The following is a 25,733-nucleotide window of genomic DNA, read 5'->3' as shown; positions in this document are numbered from 1 at the left end:
TATGTTTATGAAAGCATAGAAAATAGTTTAGTTCCAAACTTTCTTAGATTGTGGTTTTTGTCTTGAATATTTAAAATAATAATAATTTTGTATGTGTTATATATTGTAATATATAACATTATGCCCTGTGTTAAAGAAGCGGGAAGAAATTCTTATCAATACATTCTAAAAACAATTTTAGTAAAAAGGGAACTAAGGTGTCAGAAAACATCTTATAAAATTCCGCAGTCAGACCGTCCACACCCGGTGACATTGGTTTTTTAAACTTGAAATGGCAGCCTTAACCTCTCCCAAGGTAATAAAAGCATCACACAGATCTTTCTGATCCTTGGACAGGTTCCCAAGAATATTAATATCATTCATGAAATGTAGTGTAGATGCTTCACAATATTTTGAGCTATACAGTTTACTATAAAAAGCAGAACAATATTTTGCTATTTTTTTTTAAAAGAGTCCTCTATGGTCACACCATCGATATTAATCTGATGAATGGAATTGAATTGGGCACGCTGTTTTCCTAAGCGAAAGGAAGCAGCTGTACTTTGTTCACCCTCTGCCAGCTATTGTTTTCTAGATCTCACATATGCACCTTCAGCCTTTATAAGATAAAAATGGTTTAACTTATCCTTTAACAAAGCCAGCTCCTCTTTATCTCTCCCTGAAGGGTTATCTGGAAACAATTCACATAAATTTGCAATCTTTGAGATCAATGAAAAAAAACGTATTATTAGCCCACTCACCATCAAGGCCACATATACAGAAAGTTGTTGGACAAGGACCAGAAACATCAAACAAGATAATGTGCAGATGCTGGGAACCCAAGCAACACACACAAAATGCTGGAGGAGCTCAGCAGGCCAGGCAGCATCTATGGAAAAGAGTACAGTCGACGTTTCGGGCCGAGACCCTTCAGCAGGACCAGAAACATCATGAAGGATCCCATCCACCCTGCTCATGGACTATTTGTCCAAGTCCCATTAGGGAAGAGGCTACATAGCATCCTCATCAGGACCACCTGATTCAAAAACAGTTACCTTCCCCAAACAATAAGGCTCATCAATATTATTACCAACATCACTACTCCCTGTAAAAAAAATAGAGTGAAGCTGATAAACTTGTGTAAAAGATGGTTTGCCTTCCTGTCCTAATTGAAACTGTTAACTATTAACAGGTATTTTAAAGTAAGCAATAAGTTTATGCTGTGGTCTTGTAACCAAGGGCCCTGGGAAACATTCCAGTGACCATAAGCTGTTTCAGTATGGGGTGCAAGTCTCCTGTTGATATGCAGCCAGCAGAATCGGAATTTTGCATTTACATGGTGGCTTCAGAGAAGTGCAAATCAGAAAATAATGCCCATTAAACCAAAGGATATAGGCTTGAAAAATCATAAAGAGGGAAGCCACAGGCAGTGAAACAAAGCTAGAGGTTTTTCTTCCTACTTACAGAGAGATTTAAAGTGAATAATTCCACCTTTACCACAACCGCTCGAATCTGTGAATCAACTAAAACATCATTTTAGGAAGCATCTCCCTTCCTACAATATTTCTACATCCAAGACACTCACTCAAGGTCAAAGATGAAATGCATCTACATCTGTTCAAAGCACTGATGTGGCAAAACAGCCCAATGGAGGAGACCAGTGAGGCATGCATACGGACAAATGGGCAAGTGTTAGAACCGTCCAGTCTCAAAGATACAGGAAAACTAAAGCATAAGACAAAAATAAAACGTCACATCTTAAATTAACTGTGCTAAGTGCATAGCTAAACTATGATACACCAGCTAACATCTATAATACACCAAAGCAACTGGTCTACTCCATTAAAACTGTCATTTCCCACATGTAAAACTTGTAATAACTTTCACTTTGAAATGCAAGTAATTAAAATTCACGAAGAACAGATTTGGATACAAAAGCCTGTTTTGAATGCATTTGGGTTGAAAATGACCATTCTATCTGCTATAATGCATTTGAGAACCAATATAACTGACTACAAAGCACTGGCTGTCTTGTTCTTAAACAACATGTCACACTAATGAGTTGTTTCTAAAATATGCTCAGAACAGCATTCAGTAGTTTAGCCTGCTAGACAATAACTAGCCATTCTTTATTTAATCAGTATACTAGACTCCCCTTATCCACCATTAAAGGATGCCTTCAATAAGGAAACTGGCAGGCAATATCAAACTTAGTCTTACACAACAGTCCTATATTATGCAATAATATGGGAGGGGTGATGAAAATAGACTCACAAATTTCGGTCATCACAAAGAAATTGCAGTCAAAAGGTGATATTTTGTGCAAGATGATCATGGAATATAGATAGTGCAGGTTGCACTGTAACAAAGCAGTGCTTGGGGGGAGAAAACAGCTATACACTGATTTCAAAGTAGGCAACAGTGAATAGCAAAAAGTAAATCTGTTGACAGGAGAAGTTGATTTAATGTGCTTTTTTATAATCCATAGAGTGGAGAAGCATACTACTTAGATTTCTGGAGCACCAAATGCTTAATAGCTCTCATCAATGGAGGTTTCTAGAAAGTTGTAATATTTAACACAAAATATGCTACAGAAAGCCAGATAACACACACACAATGCTGGAGGAACTCAGCAAATCAGGCAGCATCTAGGGAGGAAGTTGATGCTTTGGGCAAAGACCCAGTTGTAATAATTAACTAGTAATGAAACTTATTCCGTGCTGGGTGGTTAGTGAAAGGGGCAAAATACAAATATCACCTTCTAAGCAAGTTACCATTCGCCTATATCAAATTAATTTTTGTGGAATGCCTTAACAAAATTATAACCAAATTAATCTTTTAAACAACCAGTAGACAAAAAAGCCTTATTTTTCCTATACAGCATTTGTAAAATAGCCCAAAGAAAATTTAGCAAGACATGTAAACAGCAACTTCCCTCGACCAACAACAGCAAACGCACAGCCTTGGCTATCCACAAGTCGAGGTCAGCAGTTGCATGGAACAGCACCATTTGCAAACCCTCATTCAGATCACACAATATGCTAATTTGGAACTGTTTTGCCAGTACTCAATTATCTCCTCAGCCTTCAAGATTTCAGTTACAGCAAACTATTACTTTTCAACAGCAGCTTTGTTTCCAAAATGCATATCATTAAGACCATAAGAGATAGGGACACAATTAGGTCAGTCAGCCCATCACATCTGCTCTGCCTTTCCATCATAGCTGATTATTTATCCGTCTCAGCTCTATTCTCCTCCCCAAAGCCTTTGACACCCTTACTAATTCAGAACCTATCAAACTCCGCTTTAAATATACTCAATGACTTAGCCTCCACAGTTGCCCGTGGCAAAGAATTCCACAGATTCATCACCTTCTGGCTAAAGTAATTCATCCTCAACTCTGTCCTGAAGTATTTGTTCCTGTATCTGTTTTTGTTATGATTCAGAACTTTATTTTTAATAACTGCCCATGACATGAATGAGAAATGTAATGAACCTACTTAAGCAAAAATATATACATAAAACAGTATGCTCTGACTGTGTGGGATGGTGAAAGAAACCTATCCTTGATAATAATAGTCAGGCACTCCACTGACAGGTGTGCAGGACTGCAAATTCATAAAGGTTCAAGTGTCTCAGTGAATGAACCAGGAGGCAAATTGCTTAAAAACAGGCTTCAGTATGTTTTATCAAGGGATCAAGACACAAACTGCTCGTAAAAGGAACACAAACTGCTCGTAAAAGGAACACAAATTGCTCCAAAGCAGAAGTGCATTTTCAAGCATCTATTGGAGGCCACCATGAACAAAATCCCAAGGAACATTATTTTTCCATTCCAGACTTCCCTGCAAATGTAGGTGATGACTGCAATCAGTGTCAACCTGGCTATCCAGTCAGCTATTTGCTGAACAGAAAAATAAATGCCATTAAATTTAATGGAACTCCCAAGGTTCCAATATTGCCAGGGTCTTTGATCAGTTTCAGCCATCTCCACACACTACTGAAAACATAAGCGATATTCAGGTATTATTGAACATCTATTACCCAGTTAGTGTTTTTGCTATTTAAAAACATATGCGGGACTACCAGTTTATATATCAATCCACTCTAAAAATGGAACAGTATAACTTAAACTAGTAATAGTGATACTATACACGTGATGAAAATATTGCTGCCCTGGATACACCAGAAAGAGTGCTCCTATGGTATCAATTTTTGCACTTATTCTGAATTAAGTTTAACTTTAAACACAGGGATCTACTTCGTTTAAACACAACTCAACTTGGTTAGGAGTTTGAGGAAATTTGACACATCCCCAAATACTCTTACAGATTTCTATAGAAGTACAGTGGCGAGCATTCTGACTGGTTACATCACAGCCTGGTATGGAGGCTCCAATGCACAGGGTAGAAAGGGGCTAGAGGGTTATACTCAGCCAGCTTCATCACAGACAGACGCCATCTTCAAGAAGGCAGCATCCATCATTACGACCCTCATCCTCTGGTACATGCCCCTTTTCTTGATACTACCCTCAGGGAGGTCAAACAAGAGCCTATTTTTTTGTGTGATAGTATATTTACTATCATCTTATATGTGCTATATGTGCCCTGTGCTGTGTATGACTGTGACTACTGTGTTTTGCACTTTGGCCCTGGAGGAATGTTGTTTGATTAAGTTGTATTTATGAGTATTCATGTATGGTTAAATAATTAAACTTGAACTTGAAGACCCAAACTCAGTGATTCAAAAAAAGTTTCTTCCTCTAGGTGATCAGATTTCTGAATGGCCCACGAATACTCATAATTATTTGTTTTTTGTAATTTAGAGTAATTTTTTTGACTTTACAATGTACTGCTGCTGTAAAACAACACATTTCGCATCATAAGACAGTGATAACAAAACCTGATTTAGATTCTAAGAATTTTTTTTAAAGCTTTGACAAGTATTTGGTAGTAGATAGATTTTTGCTCTACCAAAAAGTTGCCTTTATTTTGAAACACAATGGGATGATCCTAAAGACAAAGACCCTATTGTGAATTTGTGGCCCAAGTACTTTTAGTAAACCTTTGCCAAGGCAGTGAAAAGGCTACTGCAATTCTTCTCAAACCACCAAGAGTAAACAGTGACCTGGAAAAAGTACAAGAGAGGGAAGAAAGTTTCAGTCAAGAATCCAGTTTCTGAACTGTGACCTTTCCATCAACTTATGATAACATGGAATAATTAATAAAGGATTCATCTGATGTATCTTCCATAAATTAGAATGTCTGCTAACTACCATCATATAGCCTCATATATGAAGCTGCTCTGGGTAAAAGTGGGCTAGTGCTTATGTTAACAACACTGATTTCAATCTAAGCTGCCCAGCAGTAAACAAAACAATTTGAGAAAATGTTTTCAAATCTTGATTCAATACCAGTATGTCAACAATTTTGGTACAGAATAAAGACGGTTCAAAATATCACCTCTGCTCTTCAGCAATGGGAAGAAATAGAGAAATTCAGCAAGACACCATCACATAGATTCATCTACTAAATGAAAATTAAGTTACCTCAGAAACTTTGACCTTCAGCTTTTTATATACATATGCACTTAAATAGTTTTCTTCCTTTAAGAAATTTAATCATTCAAATGAACTCAATGCTTCATCATCAAACTTCATCGGCTGATGTTTGATGAAATGCTATCTAGAAATAGTTAGTAAACTGCTGTTACTCAATACCGATGGATATTAGGACTCCAGTCACTAAAAACATTAATCAAGTTTGCCCAGCAGCAGAAAGAGCTTGCTTATCAAATTCTTGAAGTAACACCATCTTTTCTGGCAGATCTGACTCCATAAATGCTACTACTTTAACAATTCATGACTGGTCACTGTACTTTCTAGATCTACAAGTGACGTGACATTAACTCATTTCCAAAGAGCCCAATCATCTCAGAAGATGCTTTTGCCTCACTACTAATACTCAAAAATATTTAATTGATGAAACAAACTACATGTCCTCAGTTATTTCAAACAGATTCAAAGTTTTAATTAAAACAAGCTTACGTAGAAACCCTGTTAAGATTTAATAACTTGAAAATTGCATTTTACTTTTCCAGTGCATTAAATGTATATTTAGGTTCTTACCTTCCCCTGCCTCCCACCAATGCCAAAACAGGTGCAAAAAAGATCCAAACAACAACGTCCTCACTTTATGAAACTTCTGTGGTTTTCTCCTATTTAAAAACAGAAGCCAACTCACACATTCAAAAGTAGCAGCTACTGCCTGAGCTCATGGCTACCAACTTATTTGCATATGCCCCATGGAAAGTAGGTTGGGATTGTTAAAGAATTCTCTTTTGGCAGTCACACAGGCTGCCATGGGTGAGAGGGAAGAAAAATAAATTGTGATGGAATGAGGAGGGGAAATGTCACTCACAGGGGAAGGAATCAATGACTTAGCATTGGGTAATGAGATCCCAGAATGGTAAGGAATAACATGAACTGGGCTCCATGCCACAATCAGGCCATAGTCACAGATCACTGAAGCCAACGATTTCAAGATCTATGGCACAGACACAATGTAGATTTTGTCACCACTGTCCATCTGCAAACTGGCAGTACTCACAAATCAATGCAGTGGTTTGTCAGTGAAAACGAAAGACAAATGCCTCAGCCAGGAATACTTCAACTCACTGAAGGTTCCCAACCTTCTACTTGAAACTCTCCCACTGCAGATTGCATTTAGATCCAATTTTCAAGCTTAAATTGCAAAGGCATGTTGTGCTATGTTGGCCAAAATATGGCAGCCACAGAACATCCAGGCTGGATGAACTACGATAAAATATGCAGTGCAGTTTCCTGACAAGTACCGGAAATTGGCATCATCACATCAAACATGCAAAGCAAGCAATTTCTGATTTAGAATCAGAGTCATAGAATACTACAGCATAGAAACAAACCATCTGGCCATCTAGTCCATGCCAAACTATTATGCTGCCTAGTCCCACCGACCTGCACCATAGCCCTCCACATCCCTCTTATCAATGCACCTATCTAAATTTCTCTTAAAAGTTGAAATTGAACCCAATCCACCATTTCTGCTGGCAGAAGTGCACAAAGAAGTGTATGAAATGCATTTTTTAAAACTAAAATAGTAAATGTATCTTCATACTTCAAGACCAAGGGGAAATAGGACTTGTTACTAAAATGTACTGATCTCCAATTTCAAAAACTCACACGCTCAGTATGAAACAGGACACACCCAGAAAACAAAACATTAAACAGATTATGATTCAACAGTTAGCAGTCAGCTTGTCATATGAAGAGCGTTTGATGGATCTGGGCCTGTATTCATTGGAATTAAGAATGAGGGATGACCTAACTGAAACCTACCGAATGTTGAAAAGCTTCAATAGACTGGATGTTTCCTACAGTGGGACAATCTAGAACCAGAGGACGCAGCCCCATAATAGTGGAGCATCCTTTGAGAATGGAGATGAGGAGGAATTTCTTTAGCCAGAGGATGGTGAATCTGTGGAACTTGTTGCCACAGGCAGTTGTGGAGGCCAAGTCATTAGAGATATTTAAGGCAGAAGTTGATAGATTCTTGATTGGTCAAGGCATGAAGGGATACATGGAGAAGGCAGAAGATTGAGGCTGAGAGGGAAATGGCAGAGCAGACTCGATGAGCCAAATGGCCTAATTTTGTTCCTATATCTTATGGTAAGCATCAAGGCTATACAGATCCACAAATGCTGGCAAGTCGTCTTCAAATTCTTCACATTATCAAATCACTTAAAGACAAAAGATAAGTGGCAAAGAGGAAAGATTTGGAGAAATTTTACAAAAATTAGGGCATTTTCAACTAAAAGCACTCTCTTCTGATGGTGGAACAATAAAAGACTGAAAAACAACTGGCAGAATTAAAACAGTTTAGACCTTGGAGAGATGATATAGATTACTGGGAGAAGAGCAAAGGAGGATTTCAAAACAAAGGTGAGGATTATATAAAGTGGGCTACACTTATAGATGAATCACTACAGCTTGACAAGTAATTGGTGAACATTCAGAATTACTTAAGCTGATGGAGTGTGACCCAAGTCCAGCTGGTCTTGCAGTTGTCAGATCTGGAGATAATGAAAGGCATAACACCACAAGACAAAGGAGCAAAATTAGGCCATTCAGCCTGTCAAGTCTACTCTGTCATGCCATCATGCATGATATGACAATCATGACGCTGAGCAGTTTCCAACACAGTGCATTCACTCTCAGCAACACAGATATGTCATCCAATGTCCAACCTAGAAGTACCACCGAGGCTGTGGACAATTTTTTGACAATGGGAGGAACCTGGCGAGGGAAAGGAGTCTATGCCAGTGCCCAAGGATGATGGCTTCAATTGTACTAATGATTAAATAATCACACTATTGATCTACTCAAATGCAAACTACACTCCCATGCTCCAAACGTTTAATACATTCTGCTCTTATGGAATATAAACACCACAGTTGCTGTTTTTGGATATAAACTCCAAGACAAACATCACAGTTGCTGTTGCTAGACATAAACTGCTCTGCAAGTCACAACAGTTCAAATATTTGAAGAACAACCAGTTTGGCTACAGAAACTATTGTTACTGTAGGGAATATTTTGCATTCAAGTGAAACACCCAGTTGTTGCTGTCAATGTGAATTTACGAGGTGAATAATGAACACCTCCCCAGTTCTGGTTTACTTGATTACAGCTAATATCAAAAGCAACTTATAAAAAACCTATATAACTGATAAATAAAGATTAATGGGAGCTTACAGTGAACATCTTGGCTGCAATTTATTTGATTTAACTTAAATTTACAGTTTTCACTGACTTAGACTTTAAATAGTTCAAATATGGAATTACTGGCATTTCAGTTGTTGGTCAGCATCCTGTAATTTTTGAGTTTTTTTTTCCTGATTTTGGATTATTTCCTCAATTCTCCTGCTCTTTAGTAATTAGGTAAAACAGTAGCTAGGTACACAAAATCTGGAAGAAATTCAGAACTGTTACAGTACTAGAGGTTCTTTGGGCCATTGAGCCCCCACCACATTGTTACATTACAGTTCCTCATATCTGTGCCCAAATTTTCCCTTCTAATATTAGCCAATCTGTTTTTGAAAACTATGGCCAAATCTGCTTCCGCTATTGCTTCAAACAGCATATTCCACATAATAACCACTCGCTTGGTAACAAGGTTTTCCCTCAGGTTCTGGATTCTTCCATCGGAACCAGGTTTTCATTAGCTTATCTACAATACTGTGTAAATGTTTTAGGTGTATATATTACATAGTTAGGGCGCCCAAGACCTTTGAACAGTACTGAATTTGTCAACAGGGAGCGGAGAGCGAGTTTGTAAATCTGGTTGGGCATGGCGAGGGAGGACGGCTGTGGGAGGGATGTTGGACAGCTGACAGAGAAAGAGTACTGGGGCGGGGTTGGCACAGATGCAGACACACCCAGCCCTGAGAACAGGCAAGGTCAGTTGATTCTAAACAATTAGTTTATTGATCATTACAGAATGCCTCTGTTCTTCCTGCTCCCTCCCCCTCCCTTCCTTTTCCCCCCTACCAGGACTGCCCTCCCTGTCTCCTTCCCACTCAGTCCACTATAGAGACCCATATCAGCTTATCACTCACATACATCAAGAAATCTTTTTATGACAGTGCAGTGCAATACACAAAAATTACAGTACTGTGCAAACGTCTTAGGCACCCTAGCTATGTGCGCTTCAGACTTTTGCACAGTACTGTAACTTTGAGCATTTCCACTAATTTCGTATCTCTGCTCTTAAGGAGTGGTACCTTTTCCAGGCTAGCCAAAGATCCATGACTCTGAAAGCTTCCAGTAGTTGTGCACAACCTACAATTTGATATTTTCCAAGGGTTCCTGGCTTTTGTACATAATGGATCTAAGGATTCTTGAAAAGAGAATAAAAATCTCCAGCAGTTCAATCACCTTCGAAGATATGGGCACAGGTGGCCCCTGCCCCCTGTTTTTATACTCCTCGCAAATGCACTCACTCTTTCTTCTCAAATATTTATTAAGTCAAATACCTTAATAAAGGTGGAAAGAGGCAAAACATTCCAAACATTTCTTTAGCCCCTACAGTATTTTAAACAGATTATATGAGAAAGAACAAAGTAGCAATCTAATGGACCAAAAACACAAGTCATTCAGAGCAATGCCCTGAGGTAACTTGACAGGTACTTGGATGAACAAGGCATTGAGGGATCTGAAATTATTGTAAACAAGTGGGATTAGTATAGAGAACAAGATGGTCAGAATGACAAGGTGAGCCTAAGGCCTGTTTCAATGCTTGTCCAAGCCTATGGCCTCCAATGTATCTTTAGAGGTGGTTCTAAGCACCTTGTTGGTATCTTCCATATAACTGCGTTAAAACTAAATCAAGATCAATACCAATATGCAATAATTGCACAACATTAAAATTTACTATTACTTTAAATAGAGGGTGAGGAGTATGACAGTTGGAAATATGTGACTATAAACATGTACACACAAAAAGATTGTGCAAAGGCTCTAGATTAAAATTCCTACACCTCCACACACCAACATGATACAAGTGATGGCCTTGCCAAAATATGTTTGTAAATGTTTGAAAAAACTGATACATTAAAAGATACTGAGAATGTAATCTCCTTTGTCAAATAACCTTTCAGATTGTGTCATACAAAAATACTGCTGTGTTTACAGTATGGAAATCATTTGATGCATGCTAAAAATATAACTCAAATACTGCATGAATGAACTACATTCCACACAGGAATTACTAACAGAAGATGCAGATAATTTATCAAATCTCCACTCCTACTGAATGAGTCCAATGGTTTCAAAAGGTGTTGACAATACTCCTGTGTATCACCCAAAACTCACAGACCTTATTGACAATCCACTTCAAATTTGAGGATTGTCACAGCAAATCCAATTTAATGCTCACACAAACTTTCCCCCCAACTATGTAGACTTTCTTGCATTGGAGAAACCAAAGACGGATTGGGTGAACACTTTCTGGAGCTGTCTAGTCCACAAGGACTACATTGAGCTTGCAGTCAGGTCAGATGGATATCCTAACACAGTCAGCATTTCCTCTCTCCACAGAAGCTGCCTGATCTGCTGAGTTTTCAACATCCTCTTTCATTTCTGATTCCACAATCTGTTGTGCTCACAGATTTCCTATACATTTTTTTTCTGCTTTGCATCTCTGTTATCTCCCTCTGATTACACCTCCTCCTTCGGCACCCTCCCTCTACCAATACATGCCATCCATTTTCTCTTGATCGCCACCCTATCACAGATAAGCCCCATGTGAACTCCACCCTTCCTCTCTCTATGCAGTGTAAAGTAAGCCTTGTTTCTGACATTTCCTAGCTTTGATGAAAGACTGACTCATGGACAGATTTCCAACTTTTTTTTTTATTTCACTTTCCACACGTCTCAAGATGCAGTCCAAGAGGTTCGTGTTCTTAACTTTCAACAGGATCAGGCATGCTCAGATTGTCACTTTTAAATGATGTTGGTATTATCAAATACCAAAAGTTGGCAGATGCATGAAGACTTTGATTGAATACACAATCACCAATGAGGGCTAGTATAGAAGTATGTTAATGTATCTAAAACCAGGTGATATTTTCTATGTTCACAGAGCAAACTGAAGCACAAATTTCACCGTGCAGTTCAATCTTATTCCAACCACCATGCTATTCATTACTCACCCATCTCCTTGGAAGCTTGACTTTCACTGGCTAGTTCACCCATTTTCACCAGGGCCTCAAAATAGCCTTTTGCTGCAAAGGATACACCTGGAATATTCAGATTTCAGAAAATGTGTTGGTAGAAAAGTGCAAAAATACGCAGAACACTTTTATTCCTAGAGTTAAGTGACTTAACACCAAGAAACCATTTCAGCATTTTTTCCCCTCTTTTCAACAGCATTAATGAGAATTTAAGCATTGGCACCAGAATACTTTAAAGCAGCATTTTTGGATTACTTGGTACAATCATTAAAAGTGGAAGAAACATATGCAGCATTTTAATGAGATATCTAGGTTCAAGCTTCATTTGCTGGGAAAAATGGAAGAAATTAAAGCAAAACAGTCAAAAACTAGGAAGTAGAAATCTGTCATCTTTTTCGAGGACGAAACAGATGCTAGAGCTACTTCCCTCTATTGTAATTTACTCCCGATATTCAGCTCCGTTGACCAGGAGTGGTGTACAATCACAGTTAATTATCCACACACTTTCAGTGAGGGCAAACTGAAACAAATTTCTACCCATATACTTCTAAATCATTTGATAGAGGCTTTATGAATTATAGATATCAGAGGATAGTAGCTCAAATGTATAGCAAGTTGTATATCAGCCTTCTTTCAATCAGGTACAAAATAAACTAATATAATTTACAAAATTAAAACCTGGTTTTATTTAAATTTCATTAAAACTAATAAAGATGTGGATAATTAAGTCTGCTTCCATAATATATTAGATGCAGATACACAAACGACTGTTCAGGAGATTGCCGATAGAATTACACCACTAAGTGCCTGAAGGACTTCAATTAAATAATCATTTTTGCTTTAGAAGTTAATTTTGCTTCTTTACTAAATTATTGCACAATAAAATATACTAATTTCATTGAGGGGCAACAATGAAATGAATTTAAATTGTAATTTGGTCTAACCAAACAGAGTTTACCATTTATCAAATGCAATTTCAAATTTCCATTTGTCTCAATAAAATGAACTGCAACCCTTTTCAGAACAAGGCAATTTCCCCAAAACATTTATTTTTTAAATCAAAGTAAATTAAATAAAAATATCAAATTAGATTTCTGAAGCATATATTACCAAGATCCAATTTCAAATCACAATAGCATAAATACAGCCATTAGCTCTCAATCACTCGAACAATATTGAAGTGGTTTTGTCTGTTTAAATTGACTTGCTTTTGTATGAATGAAAATATCTAACAAGGTTTTTGACAAAACTGTTGGATGCTTCAACATGCTTTTGACAAATACTAAAGTGTCAGAGAAAAAGATGCTAAAGTAATCGTTACCTTTTTAGCACATCTTTAAGGGCTTTACTTTAAAATAAACTGAAGCCAAAGTCCTCTTTCACAATGTGCATCCTCAATGTAGCAATGATGTAGACTGACATTTTTGAGTCTTCTCCCCCCCGCCCCCAAAAAGAAATTGTTTTAAAAGGACCATTAAAATGAGAATCAGATTTAAACTGGACTTTCAAACATTGCATCATACAGAAATAGAATTTACTCCACTAATGCTGGATCATGGAAGAACAATAAATATTTCCACCAAGCTCAGAATATATTATCAAACCATAACTCTTAAAATGGCTTTCCAAGGCATTCACAATGTAATTAAAATGAACAGTTGAGTAGTTCCATGCATTTTAACATTTAGAAACAGGTATAACCTTCACTAAGTTATCTTAGATCACAAAGCAAGCAATGATTGTACATTAAACAACAGGAATTCTGCAGATGCTGGAAATTCAAGCAACACACATCAAAGTTGCTGGTGAACGCAGCAGGCCAGGCAGCATCTGTAGGAGGAGGTGCAGTCGACGTACAGTCGATGATTGTACATTGTATACATATTGCATTTCACCAAAATATGAAAACAACACTAATTAATTGCATTGTGTGGAGATTCTCTTGTTGCTCATTTCCACAAATTCTCCTTCAGCCTAAAGAGATATTCAGGAAAGACCATGAGCCTCACAACTTTGAACAGTTGACAAGAACCTTCTAGAGAGAAGAGACAGAATCCTTCCACAACTTTCAATCTTGACAAAAGGAAACATTATTGCGAGTTATTTATCAAACTTAAAGAAAATGTGCTTTCAACAAGTTATGAACCAGCTAAAAGATTAATAACAGTCAGTCCTAGGTATGAACCAGTCTTACTAATGCACAACGAGAACAATGTAATCAGAATATAGGCTTTCAAGTAGCCTACAAGCTATTTGTTACATTGGATCTCAAAAATGAATTTACATTTATTTCTATTGCACCTGTTGACATAGTCACAGAATGCTCCTAAAGTAAGTAAGAAAAGTATTCATTTCAATAAAGAAGGGTCATATGAAGAAAACTTCAGGGCTCGAATTTAATACCAGCTGACTAACCAAGTGTTATTACATCTTTACATGTTGTTAAGTCAGCTTTAATTACCAAAATTTTGCTTGCAAGTTTTTAAAAAAGGAGAGGGGAAAAAAAATAGCTCAGCATGCTATCAGCATTCATTTTCCATTACTGTGGTGTATTTTTTCCAAAAAAAATTAATCAGTCTCAGTAATGGCATGAAATAGCAGAGCAATTACAAAATGCAGATTCCGTACATGCACGAATACACTTCGATCCACTGCACATACGGTATGGTATTTCTCACCTGTTCTAGCTTTCTTGATCCAGATTTTCTCTGCACCCATGTGGCCTGAGGTAATGATCCAACAAGGTTTGGGAAAAACAGTAACAGTGGAAAAAAAAACAAAATTCAAGATGGTGTTCCCAGCAGAACTAGTGATAGCTACAACCACTAGCAAAAATTGACCAGCCACGTTAATATACATTTTAGGCTTTGATTCCAGATCAGCATTTGCAACTCAGTACCTAGTGCCATCCCAGCTAGGTTGGCTCCCCTAACCCAATAGCAGACTTGAGGACTCAAACATATTAGATCTCGAGTCTGCCATTAGGAGCAGGGTTTCTAAACATCAATGCCAGAAGCTTGCTCACCAAATCCAAATTAAAGCAATGGCAATATAAATGTAGCTTGAGAAAGATTTAGATTCGAGCCCCGAAATTAGGTAACTACATTTTCTGTATTAAGATCTGAGAATTAGTATTTTGCAACCTCTCATATTCCTTTACAAAACTGTGTTTTGATAATTATTTTGGTATTTTTAATCAGTAACTGTACTACCACAAATATCAGGTCTAAAACAGAATTAACCGAAAAAGTGTACATTACTTTTACTTTGCAATAGTTACCCCTGGTGTATGAAACATAATTTAGCATTACTTCACTGATGTATGCAATCATCTGCAAAGTTTTCCTGTTTAAGATTTCTTCCTCAGCTAATGTTAAGTTTGCTAGCTCCCTTAACAACAACTTCAAAATCTGCTGAATTTGAGTTTTCAAAACTTCTGACCTATGAAATCAGTTGCTTACATGTTTAAGATTTGCAGTTTAGTTTTTGCAAATGATTATTTTGGGTCAATCCAAATCAGGATATCAACACATCATTTCTTGTACCATTTTTGGCATTGGCTAAGAAATGCATTGATTTTTCCTGAGATTGCAACAGGAGCCCCAGATCTTAATGTGTTTGCTATGCAATGCTTATGCATAATACTACAAATAGATTCAATGGCAATTTTTTTTTCTGGCAAGATGTGAGATTATTTGGTTATGAAATGCAGAACAGATTTCCTTGCACACTGCAAGATATACATTACACATTAGAGATATTTAAACCACAAATTATTTTGCACTGTCTAGCTCTTCAAAAGCTCCCCCTACCTTTCCCTGTAGTCATCTTTAACATATATTCAAATCCTTTTTAAAATTGACAACTGAACCTGTTTACATCACTTTCAAACAAGACATTCCAGATAGTAAGTGTTCACTCCTTATCTTTGGGCTGGTTTGTTGCCATGTCTCCACTTGAATCAAGATTGACTGCAATCTTTACTGTAATGTACAACTACGTTCCTCTACAGAACTATGATCAATTCTTTAGAATCATACTTTTATGCAGGGGATTTTCCTGACATTATGCAAAGTTCAGAAAGATCAATTTCAAAAGGCTATTATAAATCAAAACTTAAAAAAGGGGGTTGGTTCAATAGCAAGGGCCATCAGGAATTTTACAGAATACCAGATACTACTTCCATATTTCAGTAATTTAGTTCATTCCAATGTACTTACAAACACTGCTTTTACTTTGCCAAAATTGTCAGCATCACATATAGTATTATAATTTAAGGAGGGAAGGCAATATAAATGGTCCATGTTTTTTAAAAAAATGGTACCAATAGTTAATGTACCCAAGTCCCTAAAGGTGGCAAGACCTGGTGACAAATCATTAATATGAGAAAGTCTGCAGATGTTGGAAATCCAGACTAACACACGCAAAATCCTGAGGAACTCAGCAGGTCAGGCAGCATCAGTGGAGATGAATAAACAGTCGACACTTCAGGCCGAGACCCTTTTTCAGAACTGGACAGGAAGGGGGAAGACACCAGAATAAAAAGGTAGGGGTAGAGGAAGGAGGATAGCTAGAAGGTGATAGGTGTAAAAGCTGCTAAGAATACACATGGGATCCTCTATTCTTTACAAACTTAGAAATTAAGTAGAAAATACAATAAAATATCAAGCTTTTATAAAGTATTATGACTAATTCTGGGCAGCAAAGTCTTCAAAAGAAACAAGAAGACCTTAAGAAATTCAAAGGAAATTTACAATTGTAAGGAAAAGAACATTTAGCCCATCAAATCTTATGAATGATTCCACAAGATCATAGCTGACTTATGAACTAACTCCATCCACCAGAATGGACACAAGGTGAAAAGTTTTTGTTTGTCATTAGTGACCAGGGAAGCAGGAACGGTACTTCACATAGCATAGATCAGAGTAGCTTTGATATTCAAAAGGTTATGAAGAAAAGGAGAAACTGTCAAAACGTTCAGCATCCAGATGATGAATTTAGAAAAAAAAAACAACTAAGCCATGAATTTTTTGACTCAAATTGCACTTCCTATGTGATAGAAGCAATTTTGATAAGCACTTTCAAAAGGGAAATGGAGGAAAACAAAATCTGCCAATTCTACAGAGAGAAATTAATTTGATTCTCCTTCCAAAGATCTGTCTAAAGCACAATGGGGCAAATGACTGCCTACTGCACTACATCATTTTATGTGCCTTGTAACTTAAGTAGCTGCTTTGAACATCCAGCTCAGTGTTTAGATTCCCAACAGAATTTCTCCTGAAAATAAGCAACTGTTTAGCTCATAAGACTCTTATTGCATCTTCTAAGAAGAGCAAGGAGCAAGTAATAACTAAAAGTTTTCAATTAAAGCATTTGCAATCATTTTGATTTAAAGTGAAGGCTGTGAAAATTGGTTAGTAAATGGTTTGTTTACTACCATCATGTTGAATATCTAATTAATCCTAACTCATGTACTGATCATCCAATTCCTTTTTCCACTTACTCTGCAATAAATTTCTTGTTCCCTCTATCCCGTTTTTTAACCTCAGCTTTCAGAATGACAATTTTAAAAAAGACTTTTATAGAAATAGAAATATAGAAAACCTTTGGTGAACATCGACATGAACAGACTCACAAACATTTAACCATTTATTGTCAGAATGAACACAAAAATCCTCAGACTCACAGGGAGCAAACTCAATCCAAAAAACGAGGACAAAAAAATAAACCCACCACACTTAATGCTATTTGCAAATGTTTTAGTGGACAAAAATACATTTGATATGATTTTTATTCTTCATTTAAAACTAGATGCAAAAAATTAAACTGATAGTATTGTTGAATGTTATCCCCCCAATGTAGACTCCTCCATCTTGTACAGCTAAAAGCTTGCACTTAAAACTTCTAGAAGTACGAGTTCAGATGGTCTACTGTGCATTGAAATGAATGGAAAACAGTTTTCTCAACTTTGGCATGCTGTTCAAGATATTTCACAAGGACAAAGTTACATTCCAGGAGGAAAATCCCAACTCAATAATCTTTAAATAACCTTCCTATAAGTAACCACATTTTAAACAAATCCAAAATGATGGCTGGCTTTATTCCTCATGCAACTTTATTTTTCATTGTTGATTGCAGACTAGGTCTCAATTAGTGAACATGATAGGATTCATGGGGCAGCATGATGGCATAATGGTTAATCAGGGTTCAATTCCTGCCACTGTCTGTAAGGAAGTTGCACGTTCTCCCCTTGATCACATGGGTTTCCTCTGTATGCTCTGGTTTCCTCCCACATTCCAAAAAGATGTACAGTTAGATGTGGGTGCTATGTTGGCAACACTTGCAGACTGCCCCCAATACAATCCAATACAATCCTCGCTGATTTGATTTGACACAAATGACACATTTCACTGTATGTTTCCAAATACACGTGAGAAATCAAGCTAATCTTCAATCTTTTGATTTCAGTATGAGCACCCCCCACAATGTAGTTCAGCAAGACAGAGCCGCTGAAGTCAACTGTGATTTAAAGGTTAAAACATCTAGCAGTGAGATCACTATTCAATTCTTCCACCAGTTGGTATGTTAAGTCTCTATTCTCAGTAGAACTGTTGGAAGTGCCATATTTTGCAAGCAAACCATCACAAATGGACAAAATAATGGACAATTCTGTCTCATCCATGGTCAATGCCCAGTGGAAGGCAACATTAAGATCCAACCTAGGAATCAGTGACCTACACCCATCTAGCTGAAGGAGAATTAATGAAGATGAGCAAACATAGTTACACAAAATAAAAATCAAAACCAAGGACAAAACATACATAGACATCAATCACTTGAGTGGACATTAACCATATAAATGGACATTAAGAACAAACTCAGATTATAAAACAAATGGACAATTAACTTACTGGAAAGTGCTTTTTCATAAGACTTCCCCATAGCGATAAAGTTTCTCAGACTTGGATTAAACTGGTCCATAATGGTCTATGAAAATAAAAGGTCAGAATTTATCTGTATCATCAGTACTCTATATACACAAATCTCCTCATATTACACAATAGTTAAGAACTGAATGCAATGTTTATTTTTTTAAGATGTACAAAAATTTGCTGAATTGCTGCAAATATTTTCATATGATCATATTTACACTTGGTCAAATGGTAGAATTTTGCCCTCTGCTGCAAACATGAAACACAGTAAATTCAGTCTTACAAAAGGCAAAGGAATTAATTTCAAAAGCCAAGTTCAACATAATACAGAAGTACAGAGGATGAATTCCCTCCTCAGGCTACGTGGTGCAATTTCTCTCATTGTAGAAAACACAATTATACTCCAAGCAGTATTCAGCACCATGAAACAATGTAAAAATAAAGACCAGAAACCCAAGATGAAATCCCAAGATAACAGAAGTAATTACTCATCAGGAATTATGTAAGTTATAAGAAATTATGATCAAAATGCTGCTGTCTTTTTGTAAAAATCCACCCGATTCATTAATGTTCTTCACAGGAGTAAATTTGCCACCCTTACTCAATTTAAATGCAACTCCAGACCCACCACTGTGGTGGCTCCTAAATATTCCCTAAAATAGTCTGGAAATAAATGCTGCACTTGCCAGCAATGCTCAGATCTTGAAAAATGTGTAAGATTGTGCTTCCTTAATGTTCTTGATTCTCTTGGAGGGTAGCAGGAGAATACATTTTAATAATACCTTCTATACATGAACTTTAAACTGCTACAACTCCACAGGTACTACTTGTGATTACTAGGATCTTTACAAATACTTGTTTTTACACAACTGGGCAGCTGTAGTGTTACAGGATACTGAATGTAGCTCAATCAGTTTTACAGACACAAAAGATTCTGCAGATGCTGGAAATACAAAGCAACACAGACAAAATGCTGGAGGAACTCAGCAGTCCAGACAGCACCATCCTGACAAACAGTTGTCATTTCAGGCCGAGAACCCAGTTATATAGGACCCTGGTCCGACCCCACTTGGAGTACTGTGCTCAATTCTGGTTGCCTCACTACAGAAAGGACTTGGAAACCATTAAGGGTGCAGAGGAGATTTACAAGGACGTTGTCTGGTTTGGGGAACATGCCTTATGAGAATAGGTTGAGTGAACTCAGCCTTTTCTCCTTGGAGCGATGGAGTGACGGAGGATGAGAGGTGACCTGATAGAGGTGTACAAGATAATGAGAGGCTTTGATCGTGTGGATAGTCAGAGGTTTTCTTTCCAGGGCTGAAATGGCTGGCACGAGGGGGCATAGTTTTAAGGTGCTTGGAAGTAGGTACAGAGGAGATGTCAGGGGTAAGTTTTTTTTTATATAATGCAGACAGCGGTGAGTGTGTGGAATGGGCTGCCGCCGGCGGCGAAGGTGGAAACAATGGGGTCGTTTAAGAGACTCCCGGATGGATACATGGAGCTTAGAAAAACAGAGGGCTATGGGTAAGCCTAGGTAGTTCTAAGGTAAGGACATGTTCAGCATAGCTTTATGGGCCGAAAGGCCTGTATTGTGCTGTAGGTTTTCTATGTTTCTATGTTAACCTTCTTCACAACAATTTTACAGAGCTTGGCTGAAATCAACCAGAACTCATCTTGGTTCAGTTAAAACTTATTTAACTTCTCATTTTATTAGCTACAAGGGATCTTCATAGCTGGTAGTTATGCTCATTATCATCAGTCAGTGTTCACTGATGGGTTAGATGAAATAGTCCAATAATTACATAGTGAAACAGAAAACTAATTACTTCCAACTATTATTGACCAGAATTCATCATTTATGCTCATCTTTATTACAATGAATTTAGCAGCTTTGGGGAAATAAAAAGCATGGACAAACTTCAATCGTAAATTTGACAGTAAAAACCATCTTACATCAGCCAAGGTGCTGATCATCTGTCGATAATGCCACATTTTGTAAAACTCTTCTATAAATTCAGTTTGCTGAATTCCGCCTACTATTACAATCGCTATTACGCCATGGTAGCACAGCAGTTTGTGCAATGCTATCACAACTTGGGGCGTTCCAGAGTTTAATTCCGGTGTCTTTTTGTAAGGAGTCTGCACACCCTCCCCATGGAATGAGTGGGTATTCCCCGGGTGCTCTGGTCTCTTCCCACAGTCTAAAGATGTACCAGATACATTAATCAGTCAATGTAAATTGTCCTGTCATTAGGTTAAGGTTAAATCGAGGTTGCTGGGGTAACACAGCTCGAAGGGCACACTCCGCACTCTATCAACTAGGAAATTGCGTAACTACAACCCCTGACTAATCTGTCAAAGTCATATTAATTTTAAACCAAATCAGTTATTATTCTAACTTTTCACCTCCATTCGTCAAGTACAAATGTAACCAAGAATTACACAACTTCATACTGATCAAAATCTGCAATCAGTTCCTATGGTATTGGCTAGGAAGGGTATGCACACAAGTTTTGTTCACTGCACAATATTTGCTTGAAATCCATGCAACTGATTCTGAAATACAAGAGGAATAATATTCATAACCAAAGCAATGGTGAGGCCTCATTTGGAGTACTGTGAGCAGTTTTGGGCCTCTTATCCACGGAAGGACGTGCTGACATTGGAGGAGGTTCAAAGCAAGCTCATGAAAATGATTCCAGGATTGAAAGGTTTATCATATGAAGAGCATGTGATGGCTTTGAGCCTGTTCTCACTAGAATTCAGAAGAATGAGGGGTGATCTCATTGAAATCTTTCAAATGTCGAAAGGCCTTGAAAGAGTGGATGTGGATACCATGTTTCCTATGGTGGGGGAATCTAATACCAGAGGACAGAGCTTCAAAATAGAAGGACGTTCTTTTAGAATGGAGATGAGGAGGAATTTCTGAATGGTGAATCTGTGAAATTTGTTGCCACAGGCTACCATGGAGACCAAGTCATTGGGTATATTTAAGGCAAAGGTTGATAGATTCTTGGTTAGTTAGGGCTTGAAGGGATACAGGGAGAAGGCAGGAATTGGGGCTGAGAGGGAAAATGGAACAGCCATGGAGTGGCAAAGCAGACTCGATGGGTTAAATGGCCTAATTTTGCTCCCGTATCTTATGGTCTTATGAGGGGCACAAAACAGCTCACAATATTCCAACTGTAGTCTGACCAATGCCTTACAAAGCCTCAGCATCACATCCTTGCTTTTATATTCTTGTCCTCTCAAAATGAATGCTGACATTGCATTTGCCTTCTTTACCATCGACTCAACCTGTAGGTTAACCTTTAGACAATCCTGCACAAGGGCTCTCAAGTCCATTGACACCACTGATTTTTAAATCATCTCCCCATTTAGAAAATAGTCTATCTACGCCTTCATTCCTGCTACCAAAGTGCATGACTATCCACTCCCCCACATTATATTCCATCTGCCTCTTCTTTGCCCATCTTGCCAATCAGTCTAAGTCCTTCTGCAGACTCCCTGCTTCAACACTACCAGCCCCTCCACCTATCCTCGTATTGTCTGAAAACTCGGCAACAGAACCACCAATACCGTCATCCAAATCACAGGCATATAATGTAAAAAGCAATCCCAACACCAACCCCTGCGCTATACCATTTGTCACTGGCAGCCAACCAGATAAGGCTCCCTTTATTCTGACTCTTTGCTTCCTGCCACTCAGCCAATCTTCTATCCATGCTAGTGCCTTTCCTGTAATACCATGGGCTCTTAACTTGTTAAACTGTGCGCAACATCCACTGACTATCCTTTGTCTATCCTGCATGTTATTTCATCAAAGAATTCCAACAGATTTGTCAGGCAAGATTTTCGTTTTATAAAACCATGCTGACTTTGACCTATTTTATCATATGTCTCCAAGTAACCTGAAACCCCTCTTTCAATAATGGACCTCAGCATCTTCCCAACCACTGAAATCAGGCTAACTAGCCTGGTATCCTTTTTTCTGCTGCCCTCTCTTCTTAAACGGAGGGATTTTCATCTTAGAGCTTTTTGCTATGTAAGATTATTGTGTCTCCTTTATAGTCTTAAATGAAATCAATGCATGAACATATACAATTAAAAGAGTTAAATATTTCCAAGCCTTGCTAACACTAAGAATAGAGTCATCATATAACACGTTATTCTGTGTAGTATAAATGGCTGGGTAGTAGGGTCTCTACCAAAGGAGATGCAAGGCACTCCTTCCCACCGCTAGCCTTCAGGTGTAGCATCTGCTTAACTTCCCCCCCCCCCCCAACCCACCCACCCACCCACCATGGAGCCATAGGAGCAGGTGGTGGACGTATGAGCAGCTGGTGCATATCACAAGTCCTGGTTATGTGGCCACTGATGCCAAGCAGAAAATCTGAAGGGTATTGATAATGGCTAGGATCACCTGTCTTGTAAAGACACTGCCCAGAAGGCAGCAATGGCAAACCACTTCTGTAAAAAAGCTTGCGAAGAACAATCTTGGTCATGGAAAGAGCACAATCACCTACGTCATATGACAAATAACGAACGAGTATAAATAGTAGGAAATAAAACTCCTTTAATTGTACGGTATAAGCTTATGCTATGGTCAAATCAAATGAATATCCGTAAAATATCTAATTTTCTCATTGCGTGTTTGTGTAACCAGAATTCAGTACCATCAGTAAAGAAACAGGGTGGTAACATAAACAACATCAGCTGACTATAGACTCTTAAATCCCAAGGTCATTATTAACGTAGGAAAGAGTCAAGTGGATGAATAATTGACACATGACTCATCTATTCACCAGGGTACAAACTTAAAAATGATTGGACAAGGAAGTAGCTTGAATGTAGGTAGCTTGAAAATAGGAAAGGCTTACCATTGCTGAATCAGTGGGTCCTGTGTACAGATCCAACATTAAGGGGATTTTGCCACAGGTGGTTGTACTGAGCTTAATGATTGGAGAGTGGGTTCACCAGTAAAAGTAGGTTTGGCAAAGATGTACAGAAGCATTAGAAGAAACAAAAAAGGAATGAAGGCAAACCAAAGGGTCATTAGATGTGGATAAAACTAATGATCTGCAGAAGACTAGTTCCATGAGCCAGCAAACTGGCCATCCAGTAGAGATACTCATATTTCTATAGCCTGCATTGCAAAGTATTGCTGAAGCTGTAATCTATAAATTATGTTTGTAGCACAATAAAATATTACTGCTCAGCTGAAATGGTGCTACTATGAATCAACCAAAAAAATCCAAGACCACCTTGCAGCTTCAACAAAGCAGAAAAGTACTTACCCAACTGAGGCCAAAATTTAGCTCATTTCAATGTTCCATTATACACTACAGCATTATAGGTTCATGCAGCTATCATGTAATGATTATAATAACCTGCTTTTGATGGGTTAAAGGCATCAGGTAAAGTAGTAATGATTAAAGTAGATTACTGAACAATCCATCAGACCACTTGTCATTCTTTCAGATGGAACTTTACAACTGAGAAAGGACTGCTTATGCAATTTCTTATGCAAGATAACTTGCCACAGTTTGAAAGAGTTAATTAAGTATTAAAATCTTGGTCAGAGAAATAGCAAATGGGGTTTAACCCCAACATGTGTGAGGTGGTGCATTTGGGAGGTTAAATGCAAAAGGAAAGTACACAGTAAATGACAGAGTGCTGATGTACAGTGAGGTCTTGGGGTATGACCACAGCCCCCTGCAAGTGGCAACTCAAGTGGATAGTGTGATAAAGAAAGCATACTGCATGCTTGCTTTTAATGAGTACAAGTATTGTCAAGTCACGGGTGGATAAAACTTTGGTTCAGCCACATTTGGAGGATTATGCGCAATTCTGCTCGGCACTTTATAGCTAAAATGGAGACTTGCTTATCTCTTGGGGTGGGGTGAGATGTGGTGATGCCTCTTTTTGTAATTTGCTTATGGTCAGAGGTGATGGGCGTTAGTAAGAATGCATTTCAAAATGGAAATTCGGTATTCCACACAACATTACCAGCTAATGGGCAGGGGTGGAAAGGAGGGGTAAAACCAACTCAAAGTCAGCAAACAGTAACTACAACAAAGTAAAATTTCTCAAATCACCCAGTATGAATCACCCACAAGCTGACTGTGTTCCATTATGAATCCTTGCCAATTATTTTACTGTGAGCCTTAGCCTCCTTGTTCTCACTTGAAGCAAAGTGCTGACTTAATGACTCACTTCACTGTGCAGATAAAATATTCAGTGTTCAATGTGAGTGCACATCAATTTATCAGCACCTGAAAGCCAGAGTCAATCTGGCATCTTCCTTCTGCAGATTTGTAAATTGTATTAAATTCAGGAAACAATCAAAACCAGTCAGATGTGAAAGCTGATGTGCTTTTAAAAAGAACTAAGATGGAGACTGGATGGAACCCACATTCACATGTAGGTTATGGAAAGACTTAAAACCCAAAACTAATCCAATTCCTCTGTAATTGGTCATAAGAATACAATATGTGCATTCAGCAAGTGAAAAATGTAGCCCATACATCTTTAAAATATCAAAAAAAAAGATGTCTAGTCCTCATCCAGATCAAACAGGCCGCAAACTAGAGCACAAACTGTTTATGTCTCATGAGTATGCATTCTATCTCAAAGGCCTGCTACAGTCTTTTGACCTTGCCTTTAATTGGGTGACAAAAACTTAGTTGGGAACTATGGAATGTCTCAGTTTATCCAACAACTAGATCTGAAGCCAAATTCATTTCAGATGGATCACTCTGAAACTCACAATCCTTCACCCATATTTCACAACTCCTTGCAGCACCAAAAGATTTCTTTCCTTCATGACATTTTCTTCCTGACTGATTTCTGATGCCTTTTATCCATTACACTATTTAAACTATTATACTATTGTAATTTGCAGCAACTGTTACTTATTGTACTGTAAATTTAGCAAATGTTATCACAAGCAACACTAGTCTTAAAATACCGTGCATAGGCACAACACTTTCTATCAGCCAGGGTTATAAATGGAATGGTGATTCCCCAAAACAAAAGTCATCAGATTGCTCA

At 37.9% G+C, this 25,733-nt stretch overlaps 1 protein-coding gene across 5 annotated transcripts in view; it reads right to left on the bottom strand.

The window, feature by feature from the left end:
- The window catches only part of LOC140187131 (BAR/IMD domain-containing adapter protein 2-like), a 104,046-nt gene that overhangs the window by 75,424 nt on the left and 2,889 nt on the right, over positions 1-25,733 (bottom strand). For 2 of the 5 annotated variants that reach the window (XM_072242105.1, XM_072242104.1), the window contains exons 2-4: positions 18,660-18,735; positions 14,427-14,471; positions 11,728-11,814 (exon numbers count right to left, since the gene is read on the bottom strand). In XM_072242105.1, the coding sequence (XP_072098206.1) occupies positions 11,728-11,814; positions 14,427-14,471; positions 18,660-18,735 (208 nt within the window). The remainder of the gene's footprint in view (positions 1-11,727; positions 11,815-14,426; positions 14,472-18,659; positions 18,736-25,733) is intronic. The other 3 variants (XM_072242108.1, XM_072242107.1, XM_072242109.1) reach the window with 2 other exon arrangements.

The sequence above is a fragment of the Mobula birostris genome, chromosome 24 (assembly GCF_030028105.1).
Source record: "Mobula birostris isolate sMobBir1 chromosome 24, sMobBir1.hap1, whole genome shotgun sequence".
NCBI classification, from domain to species: Eukaryota; Metazoa; Chordata; class Chondrichthyes; order Myliobatiformes; family Myliobatidae; genus Mobula; species Mobula birostris.
Note: the sequence above shows the minus strand (reverse complement) of the source record. Positions and strands in the feature narration are given on the sequence as shown.